Below are 20,029 nucleotides of genomic sequence, written 5' to 3'. Positions count from 1 at the left end.
TGAAAAAGTTGTAATGATAAGTTGAGATGAGTTGAGGTGAGTTTGGTAACCAAACGCACCCTCAATCTCACCACAACCCCGCTGTAGGGTTTCTCTTAATCCATGATGCCCCAACTTCCGCCTCCTTTCTCTCTCACCCTATTAAATTCTCTTTAAAACCTTTCCATAACATTTTTTTTTTTTTCTGTTTTGTGAGTGCTTTTGTTTAACTATTTTATGGTTCGGCAGCTATAAAGAACTTGAAATATGCTCATTTAACTCTATTATTCCAATATACCCTTTAGTTTTTTTGGTTCTGAATTTTTGGTTTCATGGCGCTGGAATCTTCTATTTTCAATGCGACAAGTTTCATTTCCGGCACGAAATCATCGTGTTTGCTGTCTTACTTTGATCGGCACATGAGATTTCCGGTAAAGATCTTGGAGAAAAATAATCGGTACCCATCTCGGTTATCTTTGAATTGCATTGGTCCGTGTGGTTTTAGTAGCTGTTTTAGTGCTAGATATAAGGAAAACGACTTGTTTTTACGCAGAGATGGTTTGGAATTTTTGGGTGAAGATAGTGAGAGTTTGTGTGGTAAAGGTGTGAATTTAGACTTTTTTACAGAGTTGGTGAAGCGCCGGATTGTTTTGGTGGCAATGATTTGTGCGGGTTTAGCGTTTGGGTGTAGGAGAGTGTTTGCAATGGAAGGTGCGGTCAATGCTGGTTATGGCGTTACTGGGAAAAGCATTTTGTTGTTGAGGAATGCGTGGCCGAAGACGTCAGAGATTCTTCGGGTTTTCAAAGAGCAGGGTCTGGTTTTGGCAGCGCTTTTGGGTCTATCGGCGTTTTTCTCCATGGCGGAGACTTCAATTACTACGCTTTGGCCTTGGAAGGTACTTGGTCTAATCCTTAGTACTGAGTGATTCTTTGTGTTATAAATGCTAATAATTATTGTCGCAACTAAGGCATTTCCGCATGTCTTAGAATTAACTTTATAAGCATCCCTGTATAAGCATCCCTGAGAGGAGTCTCACAAATCAAAGCCGATTCCGTTCTGCATTATGTGGTGCGCAAGAGCGGAATGAGCGGACTTTCGAAAATAAGGAGCGGTCACTAGAGGAACTTCGAACTATTTTTTTCGTACTTTATTTCTATGGGCCATAGCTTTAGATTTTAATGGCCTGACTTTTCATGACTTTCTAGTTTCTAATACTGTAATCTAGATAGGCCTTATCTCTTGTATATCATCTTGTGGACTTGGGCTTTACCTATTCTTTATTAATAACATTATCATTTACTTATAAAAAAAAAAAGTCTAGTTAGGTTTTATAAACTCTAGTTAGGTTTTTCCTGTATACTTCCTTTATACTTGGATTTTGCCTACTTTTATGAATAAAATACTTTGATTAAAAAAAAAAAAAAAAAAGAAAAAAAACTTTATAAGCATCCTGTCAAGTTTATGCAATTTTCGTATTACCCTCTTATGAAGTTCACTAACATAGTCTTAATAAGCAAGGCAAAACGTAAATGTATTGTCATTTTACCGTGTATTAAGATCCTTGTATATAAATCCAAGATTTGGACAATAAAGCACACCAATGACACCATAGACATATCTGGACCATCTTCCAGATTGCTACAATCTGTGGATTGCCATGAAGGCCTCTCCAATTTGCTTGAAAATTGACCACCCTTCTTAGCATCATCTTGGTTGGTAGAATATATTGTGAGATCTGCATGTGGACTTAAGATTGATTTTACATTTAGGCTATACAACTTTGTAGCTTAAAAGTGCTTATTTCATTTGGTAAGGAACTCAACTTCACACATGAGAGTTGACCTAGTTAAAAGTTGACTTCTTTTATGCATATGAAATACAAAATTCTCTGGTTTTGAAGCTACCTAATCTTTTAGAAAGTGAATACCAAGTTAAAAGTTTATTCTCGTATCCTCAAACCATGTGGCAGATATTTTTTTTCTAAAAAATAATTCTGGTTACTTATATGTGCATGTAGCTTGATGTTCTCTTTTCATTTTAGATCCTTTTATCATTGGAATGGCAGCATCCTTATGTTTTTCCAGTTTCGGTTTTCATAATGATCTGTTTACTCTTTTTAGCTTGGTGTATCAATTGTATACTTCTAGTGTACTCAGATAGCGTTGTTTTGCTCGTCAATAAAATTGTCTTATTTTTACTTATCAAAAAAAAAAAAAAAATTTTGTCTTATTTATTGAAAATAATATAGCTTATTATAATTTTCATCAATCTGTATTAGGTGCGTGAGTTGGCTGAAAAGGAGCCTAAAAATGGAGTCTTCAGAAAGCTTCACAGTGATGTCACACGGTTCCTAACTACGATACTAATTGGCACAACGTACTGACCTTTTCATGGTTCTCAGTGTTAAGAATTCAATTTTCTTGGTTTGAATTGAACAGTTTTTTTGTCATTTGGATTCTATATATGTAATCAGTGTTGTCAATATTGGAGCAACTGCCTTAGTCACAGAAGCCGCAACAGCAATATTTGGCGAAGCTGGTGTTAGTGCAGCAACTGGAGTAATGACTGTATGTCCCAATGTCTCGTTGTTTGATCAATGGGAGATGTAGTGTTTGAAAATATGATTAAATTATCAAATTCGCATTTTCCTATCCGTTTAATATTTCGAGACTGCTAGTGATTTAGCATGTAGTATGAAGGTTGAGTGTTTAATTATAATAATAACTTGGAGCATATAATTAGTGCTGAAGACTGCGTCATTCAATATCTCATATAAATCCAAGCCCACTAGGTTGTTAAGTTCGTCTTTGTTTTTGTTTTTTTAATATCATCAATACCTGTTATTTGATAGACTTGCTAACTTAACAATGGTAGAAGCATTTGGAGAAGTGGGAACTAAATTTTGGAGAGAGAGAGAGAGAGAGAGAGAGAGCACCTAAGAATTTAGTCGGTATTTTGTTATAATTACTGATTAAATGCTATCATTTTTTATAGAAAAAATGCTATCATTACCTATACAAAATGATAGCATTTTTTTTCTTGGATTTTGTCCTCTAATCTTTTTCTTTTTCTAGTTTTTTCTTGTATGTTTCTCATAGATTGGATATTGAAGTCTGTCCTTCCTTTATGATTCTAGGTAGCCATTTTGCTCCTCACGGAAATCACTCCGAAAAGTATAGCTGTTCATAATGCTACAGAGGTTGCTAGGTTTGTGGTAAGTTTGGGATTTAGAAAAAAGAAAAAACTAAGTATAATTCATATATAAATATGTAATTAAAGATGCCCATAATTTGTTTTTGCTGTTCTGTTATTTGGCTCAGCAGGAGCCACCAGTTGTACATCTGTTATATGTAACAATATTTTATTTGCAATGCTTCTAGGTCAGACCAGTGGCATGGCTTTCATTGGTATTATATCCTGTGGGAAGAGTTGTCACATATTTATCTATGGGGATGCTAAAAATCCTTGGCTTAAAAGGAAGAAGGTGCGCTTTCTTAACCACATCTTGATCTCTTAGCAACTTCCCTTTCATAGTGTACTTTTTACCTTGTACATCATTTTTCAAAACATTTATTCAGTTTTCTACTTATTTTTCATATAAAATATATATTTTTTCATTTCAATGAGGTTGGACAAGTTTACAAAAAATAAAAGAACATCATAAATATCAGACGAGGAGTACTGATTTGTGTTTTGCTGGTGTGGCTTGATGATCTTATTTTATTTTTGTAAATAGTTGTTATTTTTCTATAGAATCTGTTTATGTTGGTGGTAATTTGCATCGTGATTTATTCAAGGTACTGTGTATTAAGGAGCACAAAAGAATTCAGAATCAGAATGTGGATGGTGGTGATCTAGGGGAGGTTGAATGTATATTTCTCATCTAAAGAATTAGTGGTGGTGTTTATAAGTTGGTACAGTAGGACTACGTTTTGAGAGCTCAATGTTGTAATGACACAGAGTTTTACATCTTTTTTTCTTTTCATTATATTCATTATATTTCCAAGCAAAATCAATGTAAACAGGTAAAACGAATCCTTATCACTATGTGTCCTTAGCAACAAGAAACTTAGTTACGTCTTAATTATGAAAAAGGTTAGTCTCTTGGGTAACCCTTACCCTTCCCCCTCCTAAAAAAAAGTAGGTTGAAACAGACAATGGGGATTAAGCCTAGAGGAAATTGTGTATTTGTTGTGAGTAGGTTTTATTGAAATGCTTTGCTTTTTTCAACTTTTATTATATCAGCAAACCATATGTAACTGAAGAGGAGTTGAAATTGATGTTGCGAGGAGCAGAGTTGAGTGGGGCAATTGAGGAGGAAGAACAGGTAATAGAGTAGGGTAAGGTTGAGTGTATTGCGCTTGTGTTATCCTTTTTTTCTATATTATAATGCTTTACTTTATTCCAATGGTTAATTTTAATAGATTTCAATGGCTTAAATCTCCATGACTTGTATCTTTAGACAATCATGACTAGGTGTTGCTCTTGTATATGTCCCATGTACTTGGTCTATGCCTATTTCAATCAACAAACTATGCCTATTTCAATCAACAAAATTTGTTTACCGACCAAAAAATAAATGATTACGTGTTGCAATTTCTAAATGAGAGTGAAGAAATTGACCAACACAATGCATCCACCACCAAGTCTTTGATTCTTACCTCGTGATTTGTGTAGATAAATGAGAATCTATCTCGAAGTTATTTAGGGACACAATTTGGTTGCTTTCCATGGCCCAAAGTGCCAAGAGAAGAGTACAAGCCAAGAAAAGCTAAGCCACATTTTAATTGTAAAAAAGAAAAAATAGCTAAGCCACGTTTGAGCTTATACTCCAAAAGGATTAGTCAAAGTTATAATTTGAGCCTATTGAAATCATCTTAGAGGGAAAGAACTATTTCCTCGTAGGTAAGGTGGGATCGGTTTATACTCAATCCAGGGTATTACAATCTTCCCCTCTTACATCCTCTCAGGATATTTCATTATAGGTGTCAAGGCTCAAGTTTCACACTTCTAGCTTGGATTAACTTTGATTCCATTTGCTGCGACCCAAGAAAAGTCCAAACTATACTAAAAAAAAAAACAGTCAAGGTTATAATTGGAATCCCTTGGACTCATAATAAATCATTTTCTCTCTTTAGGCAATGTGGGTTCCCCATTCACCAGCCTCCTTACTCGATTTGGAATACTTTTTTTTTAATAAGTAGGCAATATAAGCGAGTCATTTTGGTCTACTCGTCAAGTAAAGCCTCTGACAATGCTGGAAGTGCACATGCTAGGCTGTACCTTTTTTATTTCTGTAATCACATATTGATGCGCCTTCTACTCATCAGAAAAAAAGAGAGAGAAAAGAAATTAATGTGCCTTTAGTTCTATATCACACCTCTTCACTATACTCCAGTAATCCCTGTCAACTTTTGTAGCTTTGTTCCTTTGTTTTCTGGTTAATACGCTCTTATTCTAAATTCCTTTCCAGGATATGATTGAAAATGTATTGGAGATTAAAGATACTCATGTTAGAGAGGTGATGACACCTCTTGTAGATGTAGTTGCAATTGATGACAATGCGACACTTTTAGATTTTAATAACTTGTGGGTGACTCATCAATATTCAAGGTAGATTGACAACTCTTGTGTTTTTTTTTTCAATCTGCAATATGCAATATGCTAATAATAGTTCTGTTTCTAGGGTACCTGTTTTTGAGCAGCGTATTGATAATATAGTGGGTATTGCATATGCTATGGATCTGCTGGATTATGTTAAGAAGGTTGGCCAGTTCTACTCATGTTTCTTCTGCTATGAGTTTCAACTGCTTTCTGTATTGATTTATGCCACAATCTCTTAGTGTGCATAATTAAAATATGTTTGGTTTTGAAGGGTGAGCAGCTAGAAACTACTACTGTCGGACAGATGGCTCAGAAACCTGCATACTTTGTGCCTGGTAATCATTATATTTTACTTCAGTTTGTGGTTGTAGTAATTTGCATGGTAGATCTGTACCCTTTATGCATAGTAGAGCAAGAGAATAAAAGACGTGGATGGAGTCCTCAGGTAAAACATATTATCTGACTCCAAGTTTAAGCAATACAAACTTGAAAAGGGATGCTTATCTATCTTAAGTACTTTTAGGTGTTTCCCCACTCTTGCAGATTTTCTGTATAATAGGATGAACTTTCATGATTTTCTTGTAGCACTAGACTAGCATGCATAAGTGATGCTCTTGTATTCTCGTGTGGGCTCTTGCCCATTCTTATGATCAATAAAATTTTGTTTGCCAATAAAAAAAAGGATGTTGCCCCCCCTCCCCCCCCTCCCCCCCCCCGGGATTTTATTTTATAAGTGAATATCACTCCATTATGCCTTCAAAATTAAAATTTTAAGAAAGAAACACAACTTAAGAGTCAGCTAGAACTTGCAGTCAACTGCCAAAGCAATGCCATACTCTTTAATGAAGGCTCTGTAGCAGCAACCAAATAGTTGTCATATCGCTTAAATCTTCTTTCCCTTGAATGTTTATAGTTTATATGGAAGTTTGGATATAAGTTTCTTGACCCTGTTTGTGGCTTAAACTGCAGATTCAATGTTAGTCTGGAATCTCCTTAGGGAGTTTCGCATCAGGAAGGTTCACATGGCTGTTGTGCTTAATGAATATGGTGGAACTGTGGGAGTATGTACACATTCTGATCTCTGAATCCAACAAATTGTTATTGAATCTTGCTATTTGACATTGAACACCAAGGAACTAAATGATAAATAAGTTGCAAGTGGAGATTGAGATGCTAGGATCTAAAACCAATATGAAATTCCTGCCATGAAACACCAAAACATGTTATTGTCATATAGACATTGCTTCCTGGCTCTGGTCACCATATATATTTCTAAGTTCATAAATGAGCAAGCCACAGTGAAGTCACTCACACATTCTTCTACCCTTTCCACCACCCTTTTATCGAACATAATTAGGACTCTCCCGGATGCGCCTTTAGATGGCAAGTACAACCACCCTATATGTTGCCCTCTCCATAAAGTTCGGACTAGTTTTCTTGTAATAACTTCCAACTTAGTCTCCTGTAAGCAAATAATGTCCCCCTTCCATTGGCGAAGTAAGTTTCTAACTTGGAGCCGTTTATTATGTTCATGCAGCCCCTTTTACATTCCATGATATTATTTTTGGCTTCATAAAGCAACCATCTTACCCCTCCTCCCCTTGACACGCTCCGGGTTAGAGCTCCTCTCCACCATCATCATTCATTGCCCATGTATGCCTCTTGAGTTTTCTTTCCCTTTTTTTTAGCCGAATTAAGGGATGGATCAGCTTTGGATTGTGCATTCCCGGCCTCTATGACTGTAAGTAACGCCATAAATTCAGCTTCGAAACCCTCACATGTAATCCCTAGAGAGTGCTTAATCTCCATAGCTTTCTAGATTACCCACTCTGACACAATGGGATGAAAGGAGTTTAGAGGAATAGGCTCTTCCTTAGATGACCTGCCCCTCCCATTATCCTCCCTCCCTTCAATCACCTTTGTTGTCAGTGATTGCATAATCCCGCCCTTGTTAGACTCAAATAAAACCAGTGTTCCTTCTATTTCGACCTCCCCCATTTCTCCCACTGATTTTGCACTTTCAGTAAGAACAGACTGTTGTTTCTTGACTGGAAATTTTTTCCCGGCCTTGGAACAGTAGACAGCATGGAACTGCGGTTCGCTGCCGGCACATAAGACTCGGATGGCAGTATTTGTGGCTTCTAGCAGTGCTCTAGGCCTCCCAGCAACTCTGCCACCCCCTCATCTACAAAACGCTGAAGCATTTCGGTCTCCAATGCCTGGAAGAGTATATGGCAAACGAAAGCTCATTCAAAAGCAGCTTTTTTCATATGGACAACATCATTGGACAAGATCCTTACCATAGATAATCTTAGGAAACGCCGGGTAATGGTGTTGGACTGGTGTTGTATGTGTAAGAAGAATGGTGAATCAGTAGATCATTTGCTTTTACATTGCTAGGTGGCCAGGACCACGTGGGATATTTTTTCATGAGAATTGGATTGTCTTGGGTCATGCCTCTTAGATTGGTGGATTTCCTTGCAAGCTGGAGAGGCCTTCACGGTAACTCACAAGTGGCAGCCATGTGGAGAATAGTTCCTATATGTATGTGTTGGTGCATCTGGTAGGAGAGAAATGCTAGAAGCTTCAAAGATCGCTAGAGAACAGTGGATGAGCTAAAAGTTTTCTTTTTTAAATCATTGTTCTTATGGGTGGGGGCCATTGTTTGAAATGGACTAAATGTCCATGGTTTTCTCCTTTCGATTGTAAACTCTAACTAGGGGCTTCTCATATATACTCCCTGTGTACTTGGGCTTTGTCTATTTATATGAATAAAACTTGATTACCTATATATATATATCAAAAAAAAAAAAACCATATAGATTTCAATTTTTTTCTTCAGTGCTTCTCTTGCATGCTTCCAATGTACTTGTTTGCACCACCTTTTGATGATTTGATAATGTATGCTTAACAAATAAAAAAGGAGGTGTTCCAAGATTGAAAAAAATACAGATGAGTTTCCCACTAACTGATATGTGATCATAAAATTTGACTTACCTCTTAGTTTGTTTACAGCTTGCATGATCAATTGCGGAACAATGCCGCAACACAATGCACTTCTAACCTGTATTAATTTGTTTTTGTTTATGATGCATACAGATTGTTACCCTGGAAGATGTGGTTGAGGAGATTGTTGGTGAAATCTTCGATGAAATTGATTCAAAGGTAAAGCTCACTATGCTTGTCAGCAATTTTTTATATAATTAAACGCTTTTTCTCAATGAGTGTATGTATTCTCTTCTCTGATGATTATTTGCAATTACAAAGCTTTGGATTCATACAACACAAAAATCTAGATGGAAGAGTATTGGAAGAGTTCAGAATTTTAGCATTTAATACATTCCATAAAATATTAGAATCGGTGTCGGTAGAAGCGCACTTAAGAGTAAAGCGCCAAGGCCATAATTCTTTACTTTCTCCAACATTGATCAGTATTAATGCATTTGGCTCACTTGTATCTTAGCCAATTGGCTCTTGTTCATGAATAAGAAGACATTCCCTTTCATTTTCTTTTGTGGAGGTTGTGAGATATGGGCACTCTTGAGAAACGATATTTTAGCATTCCACATTTGATTATTTTGTAGTATATTTGGTGGCTTTATCAGGCTGTGGCATTGTTGTATCAAGGGGCAGTACTGGGTCAAGTAATGCCTGGTAATTGATAGCATTATAAACTGATGCTTCCCAGCTGCTGCACAGTAGCTTTAGTTTTACTTAGGGTGTGCAAAATTCCGAAAATTCCGACTCCGTCCGACTTCCGCTCCGATTCCGACTCCGACAAAGGTCGGAGTCATCGGAATTCGGAGTCGGAATTCGGAGTAGCTCCGAATATGTATTCGGAGTCGGAGTCGGAGCTCCAAGAAGCTCCAAGAAGCTCCGATTCCGACTCCGAAATTTTTTTTACTGTACACTTGCGCTCGAGCGAGCTGTCGAGCGCAAGTCGAGCACACGTTGTATTGAACATTGGCTCAAGCGACATGTCGAGCGGAAGTCGAGCGAACCTCTCTGGAAGAGTTCTGCTCGAGCGACATGTCGAGCGGAAGTCGAGCAAACCTCTTCCAGAGAGGTTCGCTCGAGCGACATGTCGAGCGGAAGTCGAGCGAACCTCTCTGAAAGAGTTCCGCTCGAGCGCCACGTCGAGCGCACGTCGAGCTTCGATCTTACGTCGGAGCTCCGATCTTATTAGGAGGTCGGAGCTCCGATAGGATGTCGGAGCTCCGACCTCCGATCGGAGTCGGACTCCGACTCCAATTCGGAGTCGGAGTCGGAGCTCCAATTTGGCTCCGACTCTTGTCGGAGTCGGAGGTCGGAAACGAGCACTCCGACTCCGACGGAGTCGGAGCCCAGCCCTAGTTTTACTTATAAAGAATGATTCTTATCAGCCATGCCCAATATTGCACATCCTAAATTGGTTTTTTGGCCATGAATTTATGTCTATAAAATCTGGCATATGCATGTAAATGGTTTTTCCATTATTATTGAAATTTGGATTTCAGAAGGCATTATTGGTCGGATGTAAGTATCCCTAACACCTGGGGTTGGCTTAAGTGGTAGGGCCTTGGTCTTAGGGGTATGCTCCACCTAGGTCTAAGGTTTGAACCTGAATGCAAACAATTTCTGAAGGTCATGTCCTATTGGTGAAAAGCCGATGCCAATGAGGTCATTGGCATATATTTTTCCCATATTATCATTACTTTATTTGCAATATCTTATCAAAAAATTATTGGTTTGCATATGGCGGGAGCGTAATGAGCGGACATTTGATGATAAGGAGCGGACAATAGAGGATCTTAGAATTTTATTTTACCGCAGGTCCGCACCTTACTTCTGTGGGCTAGTGCTGTAGATTTTAATGGCCTAACTGTACACGATTTTCTTCTTTCTTTTTTAGCAACTAGATAGGTCCTTTCTCTTGTATTCCACCTTGTATACCTGGGCTTGGCCTATTCTTATTTATACTACCGTTTACTTATCAAAAAAAAAAAATTATTGGTTTGCAATGTACCAGGAAGAGATTCAGAAGAAAACCGGCTACATTGTAATGCGAGCAGAGGGAATATTTGATGTGGATGCAAACACTTCTATTGATCAACTTTCTGAAGATCTAAATATCAAGATGCTGGAGGTATATTGCATACTTGTGTATTTTACTAATTATTCTGATATCTATTCCAGCCATTTATTTGTTATTTCCGACCAGTATTTGTGATATATTGCCGATTTTTTTTTTAATAATGTGGAACCTCACCAAAGCAGGGCCTTTGGACTCTCCCCTGAGGAGTAAACCCTGAATACATGACCCGACCTGTCATAACCATGTATCAAGTAACTTAAGGGAACTCCTAGTGCAGAATCGAACTGGGGTGTCTAATTCTACTGCTTATCCTTAGCCCACCATTTGATCACCAGGCTGTACCCTAACGGGTATATTTTGCCAATGTTTTTAAGTCGTTAGGTTTAAACAATGTAGTAATAGATAATTTTTTCAAAGCTGTACAGAATCATATAAATATTTCATCATGGGTGGAAATAGACTTTTTCTTTACAAGTAAGAAAGACAATTTTATTAAATCGAATAAAATAGGTGATGCCCATGTACACAAGAAGTATACAAAAAGAGAACACCTAAATACATTCTAAGAAGCGGAAAACGACAACAAAAAATCATGAGCAGAAGCTCTGTTAATCACTAAAACAGAAAACCAAAGCAATAAAGAGTGCACAAAAAAAATCAGAAGTTCCTCCAAAGTACGCTCCTTGTCATTGTAACGCCACTCATTCATTTTCATCCAAATACACCACATAAGACACAAATGAACCATCTTCCAAGCCGCATCCACTTGAGAGCAACCATATAGCCCATTCCAACACACAAGAAGATCAACCACTCTCAAAGGCATCACCCAAGCCAACCCGATTCTACAAAAAAACTCCAGCAAAAGTAAATGATCTACCAATTCCCCATGCTTTTTACACATGAAACACCAATCCATAACAATAAGACTGCGCTTCCTCAAATTATCAGTCGTCAAAATTTTTCCAAGAGAAGCAGTCCATATGTGTGTATATATATATATATAAAAAAAAAACTTTGGAAGGCACATGAGACCTCCAAATACGTTTCCAAGGAAAATGAGGACTATGTTGAACAATAAACAGCTTTTAATACGAACATGCCGTAAAATTTTTACTCCCCTTGGACTTCCACAACATCCTATCCCCATCATTACCACCAAGTCTCAAAGAGTATAAAAAACTGAAAAAAGCTGAAACCTCATCAATTTCCCAATCCTGAACAGCTCTAGTGAAACAGACATCCCACAGACAATATCCATTAGAACGGACTAGCAAATCAGAAACAGATGCATGCTGATCAGAAACCAAACGAAAAATAGCTGGAAACACCCTATTGAGGGCACGATCACCACACCAAATATCAAACCAAAAACCGATCCTAGAACCCTCTCCAACAGCATAACTAACATGATTAACAAAACTCTCCGAACCTTTTTCTATTGAACTTCCAAAGACTCACACCATAAGCCCCCCTTACCTCATTAGAGCACCAACCCCCCAAGCACTACCATATTTCCAATCAATAGCCTCTCTCCAAAGCGACTACCCTTCCAATTGATATCTCCATAGTCATTTTCCCAACAAAGCTTTATTGAAAAATTACGAACCCATAAACCTCCATTCGATACAGGAGAACAAACTTTATTCTAACTAACAAGATGGAATGTAGTTTTCTCTCCCATTCCACCCCACGAGAAAGAACGAAATATCAATAAAATATCTTCTTACTTATCATTACTTATCAAAAAAAATCTTCTTACTTATCATAAAAAGAAAAGAAAGAACGAAATAACTTTTCAATCGCCCATTTATGTGATGAGTTCCTAACACTTCCTATTTTCATTTTTAATAATGAAAAACTTCCTATTTTCTCGCCAATCGTACTTATGGAAAAGATCATTTTGAAGTCACAAAATGCTTTTGTTAAGGGGAGAATGTCTCGATTCGGTTCTCATTGCAAACAGATGTTTGGGTAGTAGAATCAAATCTAGTGTTCCTAGTATTCTTTGTAAATTGGATATGAAGAAGGCTTATGATCATGTAAATTGGGACTTTTTGGTGTATATTCTTGGTAGGTATGACTGATAAAAAAAATATATTCTTGGTAGATATGGTTTTGGGGTTTTGTAATGATCTTCCCCAACACCTCACTTAGATGGTTCACCAGCACTTTGGAAATTATTTTATAAACCTCATTCACTAAGCTTATGGGCCGAAACTCCTTAACCTCCATGGCCCTTACCTTTTTTGGTATCAATGCAAGAGAAGTGGTGTTAAGAACCCTAAGGGGTAGCTCAGCTGGTCCGGCCTTGGGTTTGCTCCCCAATGGTCACTAGTTTGAGTCCCCTTAGGGCCACTGAAGGTTTACTTAGTCGTTAACTTCAGGGCCCTATGGGATTAGTCGAGGTGCGCTCAAACTGGCCCGAACACCCACAGTTATTAAAAAAAAAAAAAAAAAGTGGTGTTAAGGCTTTTCTCGAATTTTCCCATCAAGAATAGCTCCTGAAACACCCACTTAAGATCTTATTTTATCACTTCCCAACAAGTTTGAAAGAAACTCAGAGAAACCATCAGACCTTGGTGTCTTGTCTTTAACCATTTTCCTCACTACATCATAAACCTCTGCCTTCAATGGCGTCAAAGGCAAGGCCATCAAGGGTAGGGTGCCATCCCTCCTGCTTGGTTAAGAGCTGCTCAAAGAAACCTACTACATGATTGTGGATAACCTGCTCTTCCTTGTAAAAGGGTGACAGATTCTTGATGCGGTCCTTATTGCTAATGAATGTCTAGATAGTAGGTTGAAGGCTGGCACAACTGGGATCATTTGCAAGCTAGACATGGAGAAGGTGTATGATTACGTTAACTGGGAGTTCCTTCTCTACCTTCTTGGAAGGTGTGGCTTTGGGGAGAGGTGGTGGTCATTGATCCATTGGTGCATATCAACGACAAAATTCTCAGTGTTGATAAATTGCAATACAGTTGGGTTTTTTCATAGCACACGAGGCCTAAGACAAGTGAAGCATTATCCGGTTTGAAAGTGAACTTCGACAAATCAAAGATAGTGCCCATTGGAGGTGTTCTCAATCTACGACAGTTGGCCAACACGTTGGAGTGTAAGATAGCTTCACTTCTCATGACTTACCTAGGCCTTCCGTTGGGGGCTCCTTCGAGAGCGTCTTCTATATGGGACACAGTGGTTGAGAAAGTAAAGCGGAGTCTGACGGGATGGAAAATTATGTATTTTTCAAAAGGTGGTAGGATTACGTTGATAAAAAGTACTTGATCTAACTTACCAACATATTTTTTATCCCTGTTTCCTATACCTACAAGTGTAGCGATTCGAATTGAGAAACTCCAATGTGATTTCTTGTGGAGTGGAGTGGGGGAGGAGTTCAAGTTTCACCTAGTCAAGTGGGAGACGATATGCCGCCCCATTTCTAATGGTGGTTTGGGCATCAGAAGTATGAGGACCTTTAATCGGGCATTATTTGGCAAGTGGTTGTGAAGATATCATAAGGAACCAGAAGCCTTGTGGAAATTGGTGATTGAGAGCAAATATGGAGATTTATTTTTGAAGGGGGGGATGGTGCACTAAAGAAGGGGGGCGTATGGAGTGGGCTTGTGGAAATACATTCGAAGATGATGGGAGGTCTTGAGTAGACACACTAGAGTTCTTTTGGGTGAGGGCTCAAGGATTAAATTCTGGAGAGATATCTGGGGGCAGATTCGTTGGAACATCACCTTTAGTAGGGAGGCACAAGATTGGGAAATGAGCAGATTTGCAGATTTTTACAGCCTTTTGTACTTTATATTACCAAGCACTTGGCAGGAAGACTTAATGTGGTGGATACCCAATTGTAAAGGGGTATTCTCGGTTCACTCTTTTTACTCGGCTCTCACACAAGAACCCCAAACTCAGTTTCCGTAGAGAAGGCTTTGGAGACATAAGGCGCCTCCCAAAGCAACGTTTTTTGTGTGGACAGCTTCGTTGGAGAAGATTCTCACAATCGACAACTTGAGGAAACGAAGGGTAATCATTGTAGATTGGTGTTGCATGTGTAGAGTAGGGGGAGAGTCTGTAAACCATCTCCTACTACATTGTGAGACTGCTCAGGTATCATGGAATGAGATGTTTAGTAGATTAGACTTGTCTCGGACTATGCCAGAGACAGTGGTGGCGTTGCTGGCCAGCTGGACAAATCTAAGAAGCATGCAACAGATTAAAGATGTATGGAAGATGATCTCTATATGTATTATGCGGTGTTTATGGCAGGAACATAATGACAGGACATTTGAAGACAATGAGAGATCTCAGGAGGAGCTTAAAGTTTTTTTCTTTAGAACACTTTGTACTTGGGCCATTGCTGTTGATTTCAATGGCATGGACCTGCATGATTTTCTTGTCTATAATGTACCTACGTAGCTTAAGGCATGCTTTTGTTTTTATTGTTCTAGAACTATGTGTATGGCTTTGCCTATTCTTTGATCAATAAAATTTGTTTAAAAAAAAAGAGTATGGTTTTGGGGAGAGGTGTTACAACTGGATGAACCATTGTATCATTACTGTTAGATTTTCGGTTTGGGTTAATGGCACCCCTGTGGGTTTCTATAATAGTTCCCCTGGTTTGAGACAAGGGGATCCTTTATCTCAATTTCTCTTTGTTTTGGTAATGGATGTGCTAAGCAAAATGTTGTAGGCAGTGGTGGATGGGCGTTTTACGTCTGGTTTTTCAGTGGGTGGTTCTTTGCTTGGGTGCTTAAATGTCTCACATCTTCTCTTCGTTGATAATATTTTAATTCTTTGTGAGCTGTATCCTAATCAGATTCGTTCATTGCATGCCATTTTGCTTTGTTTTGAAACTGTTTCAGGCCTTAAGGTGAATTTGTCAAAGTCTGAAATGGTATCTGTTGGTTTGGTACGTAATATTGGGGACTTGGCTGATATCTTGGGTTGTAAGGTGTCATCTTTGCCGATGAAGTATCTTGTCTTCCGTTGGGGGCCCCCTCATAAATCCAAGGCAATGTGGGACAGTGTTATTGAAAAGATAGAGAGTAGATTGGCTGGTTGGAAAATGATGTATTTGTCTAAAGGGGGAAGACTCACTTTAATTAAGAGCACTTTATCCAATCTCCTTACATATTTTCTGTCTTTATTCCCTCTGCCTGCAGGTGTGGCTAATGGAATGGAAAAGATCTTTCGTGTTGTTGTTGTGGGGAGGCTTGGGAGATGAGAAAAAGTTGCATTTAATTAAATGGGACAAGATTTGTACCCACTTTATCTCGTGGAGGTTTGGGGGTAAAAAAGCTGAGAATTTTTAGTAAGGCACTACTTGGGAAATGGTTGTGGCGGTATCACCAAAAAGGGATGCTCTATGGAGGATTGTCGTTGATGCTAAATTTGGGAGCATTTGGGGAGGTTGGATCTCAAATGAAGTGAGAGGAGTGTATGGTGTGGGAGTATGGAAATTTATTCAGAATGGATGGGAGGACTGCATTAGCAATTTCATATTTGTGGTGGGTGGGGGATCCAGAATCAGATTTTGGCATGATGTTTGGTGTGGAGATGTTGCTTTGAAGGATGCTTTCCCTTATCTTTTTAGGATTGCATTGGATAAGGATGCTTCTGTAGCAAACTACATGGACAATTCAAATGGCTTTGTGCAGTGGAATGTGAGGTTCATTCGAGCTGTTCAGGATTGGGAGGTGGGGGACATCTGATTTTTACAGCACCTTGTATGCATTGAACATGGAGTGTAGTGGGGAAGGATAAAATGCTTTGTGGATTCATCCCGGGAATAAGAAATTCTCGGTTAGATCTTTGTACAAGGTTATGTCAACCCAACCATCTATTGTTTTTCCTTGGAAGGGCATTTGGAAAAGTAAAGTGCCTCTCAAGGTTGCTTTTTTCAGTGGGTTGGCCTCTCATGGGAAAATCTTGACTATTGATAAGTTGAGGAAGCGTGATATATGTATTATGGATTGGGGCTTTATGTGTAAAAGGAATGATGAATTGGTGGATCATCTTCTTCTCTATTGTGATATGGTGAAGGTTTTATGGTATGAGATTTTTGTTAGGCTTGATATTGCATGGGTGATGCCTAGGAGAGTGGTGGATCCTTTGGCTTATTGGAGCGGAATATAGGGCAATCGTCAAATAGCGGTTGTTTGGAAGATGGTGCCATTATATCTTATGTGGTGCATATGTAATGAGAGAAATGGATGTGACGTTGCTTTGAAAATAGAGAACATTCGTTGGGAGGGATTAGAGATTTATTTTTCCATACGTTGTTACTTTGGGTCTCTGCTGTTGTATTGGAAGGGGTTAGTTTTAATGATTTTTATGCTGCTTTTTCTAGCTCAGGGATTGTAATTAGGTGTTTTTCTCTTGTATACTACACGTGTACTTGGACTATGCCTAATTATGTGGATTAATAAATTTTCTTACTTATAAAAAAAAATATTGAGCAACCTTCCTATATGCTTTATAAACCGTATTTTCTTCCATTTCTTATTTATGTACTTAATATCTCTTACATCAATACAAGAAGCATTTTGTTATCTTAGATCATACTCATAGTATTCATGTATTTCCAATACGCTTTGAACTCCCATTGAGCTCACCTTGCACCTGTGGTGACACAGGGTTACCAATATGAGACAGTGTCAGGTTTTATATGTGAGGCATTTGGATATATTCCACGAACGGGTGAGAGAATAAAAGTGGTCCTTGCGAAGGCAAATCCAGAAGAGAATGATGAGTCCAAATCTGACAACCGGGATCAGAAGGAAAAGCATCAAATTTTTAAGCTTGAGGTACGGTTTGGGTTCTTTTGTGTTTTTTGTTCTTTGGAGAACTTGTTACATTGAACATCTTCAAGATTAAGTAGGAGAATATACTTTTCTAATTTGTGAGAGTTTGCCTAATAGACTGAGTTGGCCCTGTCCCATCGTATCTCTTCTTTTCATGAAGGATCATATGCTGTTAGTTCCAATGTCCCCTTGTTTGAGTCTCTGTAGTGAGTGCCCTTCACCCTAACTTTAATTCATGCTTCAGGCTGGGTAGAATTAAGAATTTTCCGAATTGCAAACCAAAGCCAATGTAATGCTTCAGGCTGGGAAAAATTCATGACAGGCTGGGTATCTGTCATGATTTTTTCCCAGTTGATTTTGGGTTGCAAATTAAACAGTGGTAATTCTAAAATCAGATTGATTGGGCATTCCTTTCAGTTAAAAGGATAAGAATAAGTTTACCTATAGATTAAGTTGGATCTACCTGGAACTAGGGGCATTGAATCTTAAATTAAATGCAGACATTATTAAATATTGCTGAATGATGATGAAAGTCGTTTTCATTTTAAAAGGAGAAGGAAAACAGCGGAAGAAATTTTGATGGACTTCATATATCTCTTGTAGCATTATTTTTGTTATTCTCAACCATTTGTAAATAGGGGCTGGATATGAAGAGGATGCCTCCTACCAACTTAAGCCAAGTTGTCAAGGTGGAAATATAAATCTTTTTGTTACTCTTTTTGACTGCATGAGAAAGAGAAGATGGAATCTCAGAACAGCTTTATAAGCAATACCTTTATGAGATTTTAGGTTTTTGTATCTTGTGTGCATTCTCTCGGCAATGGAGCAGCATAGAAAAAAGTGAAGATAAGCCTTGCCATAAATAATCTGCTGCTTTTAACAGAGTAATATTGTCGTATTGTTTTGGTGCAGATACTTGCAGGAAATGCCAGGAAGGTCAGTGCTGTTCGATTTGAACGAATAAACAATGGATACGAAATGCTGGAGAGTAAAGAGATGACTCGCTTGTTTCCCAAAATCATAAAGAAGAAATGGAGTGGTGATGAGGACTCTGATAGCACAGAATATGGTGAGGACTCATTCCCAAGGAGGCCGGAGGATGACCTCTCAAATGAACACGAAGAAGAACATGATAATCAAAGTAGACACTAGTTACATCGATGTTTATATGTCCCATTCTTATAGAACAATCGGGTAAAAGATTAGAGAACAAACTAACAAAAACTAGATTTTGTGATGAGCAAACATTTTGAGATTTTTTTTTTAATACATGGTGGAGGAGGGATTCAATCCTTGGTTCTCTTAGTGAGAAACCAAGGAACATTTTGAGATTTTCACAGATGAAGAGATGTGTCAACATCTGAATCATCAAAATTATTCGTTTCGTCCATGACTGAATTTGTCGAACCTAAATTTGCCAAAATTGGAGTCTCTGTAACCTGGAGATCAGTATGCTTGCTCTGAAAGTTCAGTTGGAAGTAGAGGGAGCTTTGGAGCAGTGAACTTGGTGAATTGATCAATTCGGAGTGGAAAAACAATATTGTAGCATCGGAATAGGTTGCTGGATTAACCCTCCCGAAGTAGGGTGATGGATGAATGAATGACAGTGGGTGCTTCTGATGTATCCTTGGATGTCTTTAGTCCTTCCTATATATAGGACGTGGATATATCTTTCCCTCTAATTGATCTTGAAAAGTCGTTGATGAGGTGCAAAGTCCAAGAAAGGCAAAAGGTCTCCTTAGGGAGAAAATGGTAGGAACTAGGAAGGGAGGTCCAAAAGGGAGTGTGAAATGGCTTTTCTAGTGGTTTCCTTGGGCAATAAATAAACGGTTCATGCCCTGTCAGCTTGTTTTCAATAGCTGCAATTGCTATGGAGAAGATGTTACCCTCGTATGTTGGGATGTTGTTATTTTACATCAAAACATTCTCTTCACTTTGGTTGAGTGCAAAAATTTTTAAAAATAAAATAAAATAAAGGTGATGATGAGCAGACAGGACAAGAGGAGCCATTGTTAGAAGAGGGAATAATCTTGGGGGGTGTTGATTTCATTCTGATTGTACCCTTTTTTTTTTATATAGAAATTAGAGGAAGACTACCCACCAAACGGCACAAGGCTCATACTCTCCCTTTGTTGCCCACTGAGAAATGGTATAACCTAGCCTGCCTCTCTCTAAGCTTTCTGTTTGTCTTCTATTAGTTGGGTGGAAATGGCATGAGAGCAAAGGGGCTTTATTTATTTGATACTTCGGTGCCTATTCTTGCAGGGCGCTTCTGTTTAACACCATTTTTGTTATTTGGAACTATAAAGTGGAACTTTGGAGAAGTGGGCGCATGCTGGCAACTGGGAAGCTATCTTCAAGCCTATCTCTAGCAAACTAGTGTTGGTAAAGGAGGTTGTTCTGATTTCAACGAGGTATAATACCCTTGAAGGTGGCCAAATGACATATTTAAATCACTTTAAAACATATTTAAGTTCTTAAACAAGAGTTGACATTTATAGTTTAGGGAAAAAAAAAGAAGTCAAAAGCAATAGACCAGAATCTAGATTTGAAGATGGA

At 38.4% G+C, this 20,029-nt stretch overlaps 1 protein-coding gene and 1 long non-coding RNA gene across 2 annotated transcripts; one reads left to right on the top strand and one right to left on the bottom strand.

The window, feature by feature from the left end:
• The first annotated feature begins 61 nt into the window (after nt 1–61).
• Nucleotides 62–18,860, top strand: LOC121234481 (DUF21 domain-containing protein At1g55930, chloroplastic-like). Its single transcript, XM_041130424.1, has 14 exons — nt 62–875; nt 2,259–2,356; nt 2,454–2,547; nt 3,117–3,194; nt 3,361–3,464; nt 4,226–4,307; nt 5,454–5,593; nt 5,667–5,745; nt 5,856–5,919; nt 6,554–6,645; nt 8,684–8,749; nt 10,593–10,709; nt 17,303–17,473; nt 18,383–18,860. The coding sequence occupies exons 1-14, from the start codon at nt 312–314 to the stop codon at nt 18,620–18,622; spliced, it is 1,989 nt and encodes a 662-aa protein (XP_040986358.1). The 5' UTR covers nt 62–311; the 3' UTR covers nt 18,623–18,860.
• Nucleotides 5,177–5,427, bottom strand: LOC121234482. Its single transcript, XR_005934410.1, has 2 exons — nt 5,304–5,427; nt 5,177–5,263 (listed from the first exon to the last, which is right to left on the bottom strand). It is a non-coding gene; the product is annotated as an uncharacterized LOC121234482 (long non-coding RNA).
• Nucleotides 18,861–20,029: the final 1,169 nt, after the last annotated feature.

Source organism: Juglans microcarpa x Juglans regia, chromosome 6D, assembly GCF_004785595.1.
Source record: "Juglans microcarpa x Juglans regia isolate MS1-56 chromosome 6D, Jm3101_v1.0, whole genome shotgun sequence".
In the NCBI taxonomy this organism is placed as follows: Eukaryota; Viridiplantae; Streptophyta; class Magnoliopsida; order Fagales; family Juglandaceae; genus Juglans; species Juglans microcarpa x Juglans regia.
Note: the sequence above shows the minus strand (reverse complement) of the source record. Positions and strands in the feature narration are given on the sequence as shown.